We start from the raw sequence: 5,216 nt of genomic DNA, 5'->3' as shown, positions 1-5,216 counted from the left end.
TTTCAGTTGTATTTTGGGAAAGGCTTGCACTCTTTTAGCTGCATAGAAGTAATTTAACAGCACTTAGCAAGAATACTTAGTAAAAATAGAAAGTTATTAGATAGTATACTGCATGTCTCCTGGTAACTTCACCCCAGTCAAATGCATGTCAAACTCAGCCTGACACTTCCAAGTCACTCCTTTGCAACAACCTCCCTAACTCTAAACTAAAAGCATCTTGGGATTTTGGTCTCCATTAATAGAGTGGGCCACAGTATACCACAGGATATGGGATATGTTCTCCTACTCAAATGAATGTGTCTCTATTATCTTTATTTGAATGTGCATTTCATGTTACTATGCCTAGGCAGCTAGATAAACTCATTCTGGCAAAGAGAGGTCAAGGTAATTTAGACTGAGGAACTGACATTTAAATGGACTGAGTTAAGGATGCCTTGAATTTAATTCAGTGGTTGGCCAAGGGAGAAGTATTGACAAGGATGATACATCCAAATGGCACAACAAACAAGAGGCTGAGTTAGTTACCAGACTATTTGAGTTTTGCTACATTACAGCCAAAGTGGATTTAATCCCCTGAACCCTCTGAATGTGATTCTTGACATATAATCCGGTTAAAAAGAATGAGAGATTTTTCCATTTTTGTCCACTACAATCATCTATAGCTGATTCCCTGGAAATACTAATCCTCCCATTCTCTTTCTGGGCAGGCAACAGCCACCACTGAAGAATATAACATGCTCTCCTCTTGCCTGTCATGTCCAACTCCAATAGCTCCAGCTTGACTCCCACATTCTTCATTCTGAATGGAGTTCCTGGGTTGGAAGCATATCACATATGGATCTCCCTCCCATTCTCCTCCATGTACCTCACTGCTGTTTTGGGGAATAGTGGACTCCTCTATTTAATTTACCATGAGGAATCCTTGCACCGGCCCATGTACTACTTCTTGGCTCTACTGTCCTTCACCGATGTTGCCCTCTGCACCACAACCATACCCAATATGCTCTGTATCTTCTGGCTCAACCTCAAGGAGATCACCTTTAATGCTTGCCTGGTCCAGATGTTTTTTGTTCATATGTTGACTGGGATGGAATCTGGTGTACTCATGCTCATGGCCCTGGACCGCTATGTGGCCATCTGCTATCCCCTACGCTACACTACTATCCTCACCAATTCTGTCATTGCCAAGGCTGGGTTCATCACCTTCTTGCGGGGTGTGATGCTCATCATCCCCTTCACATTACTCTCCAAGAGGCTGCCCTACTGCCAAGGAAACATCATCCCTCACACTTATTGTGACCACATGTCTGTAGCTAAGGTGTCCTGTGGGAATGTCAAAATCAATGCTATCTATGGTCTGATGGTTGCTCTACTAATAGGTGTGTTTGATATCTGCTGCATCTCTGTGTCTTATACTATGATTCTATGGGCTGTGGTGAGCCTCTCCTCTGCAGATGCCCGACACAAAGCTTTTAGTACCTGCACATCTCATATTTGTGCTATAGTTATCACCTATGTTCCTGCTTTCTTCACTTTCTTCACCCATCGTTTTGGGGGACACACTATTCCCCACCATATTCACATCATTGTGGCCAATCTCTACCTGCTCCTGCCTCCCACAATGAACCCTATTGTCTATGGAGTGAAGACCAAGCAGATAAGAGAAGGAGTGATCAAATTGTTATTTGGGGAGAAAGGAGTCTTGGCCTAAAAATTGTTGAACATTGAGATCCAGGTGTCAGAGCATAGTCTAGGACAAAGAATGAGAAACAGAAATTTGTAGAAAAGGGCTATGAAGGTAGGAGTAAATGTGGTCAAAAATTATTCACGTATGCAAAATTCATGACTCCTACTCTGTTAGAGTGACTGAATATCTGTGAACAAATCAAGAGAATAGACTAAATACTGTGCAATGAAGAAGACAAAAGTCCTTCTTTCCCTCATGGAACATCAATTGTAATACAGACCCAGATCCAAGAATATGTAGGAGAATACTAGTCATTAGCACTGATGAATCTTCCTCAGATGCTGAGGTTTGTTGTAGGCAATGGTGGAAGATAAATAGGAAGGAAAAGAGTCCCCACAAATGATGAGATTTAGATCATGAGGCAAAAATTACTCATGCAAAATTTTTGTGATGCATCTCAGAGTCCTATAAATTCATGTGTTAAGAATACAGCTGCGCACAGTACAGATAGAGAAATTATAACTATTCAGGCACACTGGATTCATCTTGAGCAGGGGTTTGAAAAAAGAATGTGGTAAGGTTTAGATGAGTAAAGAAGGGATTCAGCAACAAAACTTGTCAACATTTGAAACAAATTAATAAACAATGCCTGGCTTGGACATGCTTCTGTATTTGATCATTTCCCCAGGGCTGTAGTAAATGAAGAATATACATGATGAGAAACTGGTAAAGCTTAAGAAGGGGGAAGAATTCATTCACTTGGGCCTGGGGGAGGAAAGAGCCATTTTAGAGGGAATAATAGAGAGAAACAGAAACAAGGAAAGGACAAGTTGTAAAGATACCAGAGATGGCAGCATAATGGAGAACGATGGAAACGTTTTCTAATGGTCTGCCTTTCTTTGGGTTGCCTCAATTTTCCATATTTTAGTCAAGCCAACAAGTATTTATTAAGCACTTACTAGATGCCAGGCATTGTAGTATACTGTAATGTATTGTACTGTAAGTGCTAGAGATATATAAGCAAAAAGGAAGACAAATCTTGTCTTCAAGGAGCTTGCATTCTAATAGGGAGAAACAAGCTCATACCCTAACTTACTTCTCAGAGATAGATAGGTAGGGAAATGTTCTCTTGGGCCACTCTTTCTTAGAATGCAGGAAGTCCTTATAGCGGCCTTCACTTATACTCAGCCTCCTCTTCTACTATTAGAGAGACCTCCCATATCCCTTTTCCTAATGTAAAAAGTAAGAACCACTCTTTTTAATCATGCTCTTATGAGGGGAAATTCTCTCCTTTCTTCCTGGGATTGTGATCTCTTCCTGACCTTAATTACCAAGACTGAATTTCCCTGTTCTCCAGAATACTTTGGATCTGGCAGGAACCCTGAGTTTCTCCATTCCCTCTTACTGTTTTATTTCCCATTTCTTCTTCCTACTTAGCTGACCTTACTCTAAGACCACTGGGATTATGTAGCAAAAGGAAACTAAAAGCTAAGCCCTGCAGGGTTAATGCAAGACAGACAGGCCATAGTGGAGAGTTCTGACAAAAGGTGACCGATCCACTGGATAAGGTAAGATGGCAAACCACTTAATATCTTTGCCAAGAAAACCTCATTTGGGTTCAGGAAGAGTTGGATATAACCAAATGACTGAACAACAACAAGTATCTTAGTTCCCATTAGATGTTTTCCAGAGTGTCCTCTAATTGGGTGCAGTTACATTTTGGCTACGAGATAATTAGTGGTGGCATCCTGGAGGAAAGCAGTGTATGTAGGTTGCTTTTTACATTCAATTGCCAACATATGAAGGCATACTCTTCCCTGGAGAAGTCCTCCATACCTTGTGGTCCTACATTGACCTTTGCTCTCTGATACAACTCCAGCATGGAGGTAAGATTCCTCCCCTGGATATTGGTCACCTAGAAGAAGAAAGCACTTTCTCAACTCTTTCCCTCTGTCAATGACTTAGAGAAAAATGGTATTTACATGCTATGTCTGTGACCAACATTATTGTTGCCTGAAGGCATTGATAATCTTAATGCACTTGGATTCAAATCTCACATCTGACACTAGCTGTGTGACCCTAGTAAGTAACTTAACTTCTCTGGACCTCAGTTTCATCATCTGTAAAATAAGAGGGGGAGGGGGTTAACATGATGTCTTCTGAGGTCCCTTTCTGCTGTAAATCTAGGATCCTATAATTCTGGTTTAGGCTTGATACCAAAACCAGAAGCCAGATTCTGACATTAAAATTTATTTAAGCCGATAGACAAGGAGATTCTTTATCTCAAAAATCAAACTCCAACTTTTCCTTTCAAACCTGTTAATATAATCTCAAACTGGAATCTCAATTTTACACAGTACTTATACTAACCCTTCCTATCATACTCAAATAAGCCATGACCTTAACTGAGCCTTGAACAAAGCCCATTAATTTCTGAATTCACTCATGGATTTATTCATATGGGGAACATATGCTTATTTGCTCACTCTCATTTACTACCTGCATTTTTCTTGTCTCATCAGCATATTCTTCAAATATCCTGGATTCTTAAGCTCCCAGGAATAAAAGCTTGTATGTTATATGACTCTTTTCTAACACTTCATGTTGTGTTAATAATGCTGATGCTGATGATGAATCTTATCTTTATTTTCCTTGCCATCAGATTGTCAACTGTGATCAATGAGGCAACTAGGTAGTTCCAGGACTGGAGTCAAGAAGACCTGAGTTCAAATATGGTCTCAGACACTCACTAGATTCTAGGCAGGTCACTTAACCTCTGTTTACCTCAGTTTCCTTAACTGTAAAAATGAGAACAATAAAATAGTACCCACCGAATAAGGATCAAATGAGGTAATGTTTGTAAAGTGCTTAGCACAGTGTCTAGTACATAGTAAATACTTATTCCCTTCTCTCCCTTCCCTTCTGTCCCAGGTAATCTGGTAAACCCCAGGAACATAAATACAAACAGAAAGAGCAGTGCCTGCCCTCAAGAAGTTTATATTCTACTCAAGAAGACAACCCACATAAAGGGGTTAAAAGGGTGGAGAGAAGGTACACAGATATAAGGGCATGGGAGACAAAGTCCTGTGGAGAAGAGTCAGCAGTGCAGCCTTTCTCTTGGGACAGATGAAGGAAGTGAGATACAAAGGAAAGCTATGACTGTCCAATATCACATAGTAAGTCATTAACAGAAATAACTTCTGGAGCCCATGATTCAGACTCCAAGATCCACTCTGTTATTTCCTAGACAATAGCAGAGACACTAACTTTTAACTCAGATGTCACTGTCAAGTACACATCCAAGTTGAGTTAACTCAGAAATACTACCCTTTATCTTAAATGTTTTTTTTCCCCCTCTCTATGTATCATTTTAGGCACCACAGAGTCATAGAATACTAGAAACAGAATATCTCAAATTTGGAAGGGACCTGAAGCACGACTTCTTCTTCTTCTTCTTTTTCTTCTTCTTCTTCTTCTTCTTTTTCTTCTTCTTCTTCTTCTTCTTCTTCTTCTTCTTCTTCTTCTTCTT

The 5,216-nt window shown here is 40.1% G+C and overlaps 1 protein-coding gene across 1 annotated transcript; it reads left to right on the top strand.

The window, feature by feature from the left end:
• The first annotated feature begins 754 nt into the window (after window positions 1-754).
• LOC138177582 (olfactory receptor 52N2) lies at window positions 755-1,711 on the top strand. Its single transcript, XM_069108796.1, has one exon. The coding sequence runs from the start codon at window positions 755-757 to the stop codon at window positions 1,709-1,711; it is 957 nt and encodes a 318-aa protein (XP_068964897.1).
• The last annotated feature ends 3,505 nt before the right edge of the window (window positions 1,712-5,216 follow it).

The sequence above is a fragment of the Petaurus breviceps genome, unplaced genomic scaffold (genome assembly GCF_028583685.1).
Source record: "Petaurus breviceps papuanus isolate PSGF00001 unplaced genomic scaffold, PetGlider_PUasm1.0 90444, whole genome shotgun sequence".
NCBI classification, from domain to species: Eukaryota; Metazoa; Chordata; class Mammalia; order Diprotodontia; family Petauridae; genus Petaurus; species Petaurus breviceps.
The sequence above is the reverse complement of the archived record's forward strand: the minus strand, read 5'-3'. Positions and strand labels throughout refer to the sequence as shown.

Coding starts and splice junctions, on each gene's coding strand:
- LOC138177582 (XM_069108796.1), top strand. CDS start 755: ATGTCCAACTCCAATAGCTCCAGCTTGACTCCCACATTCTTCATTCTG.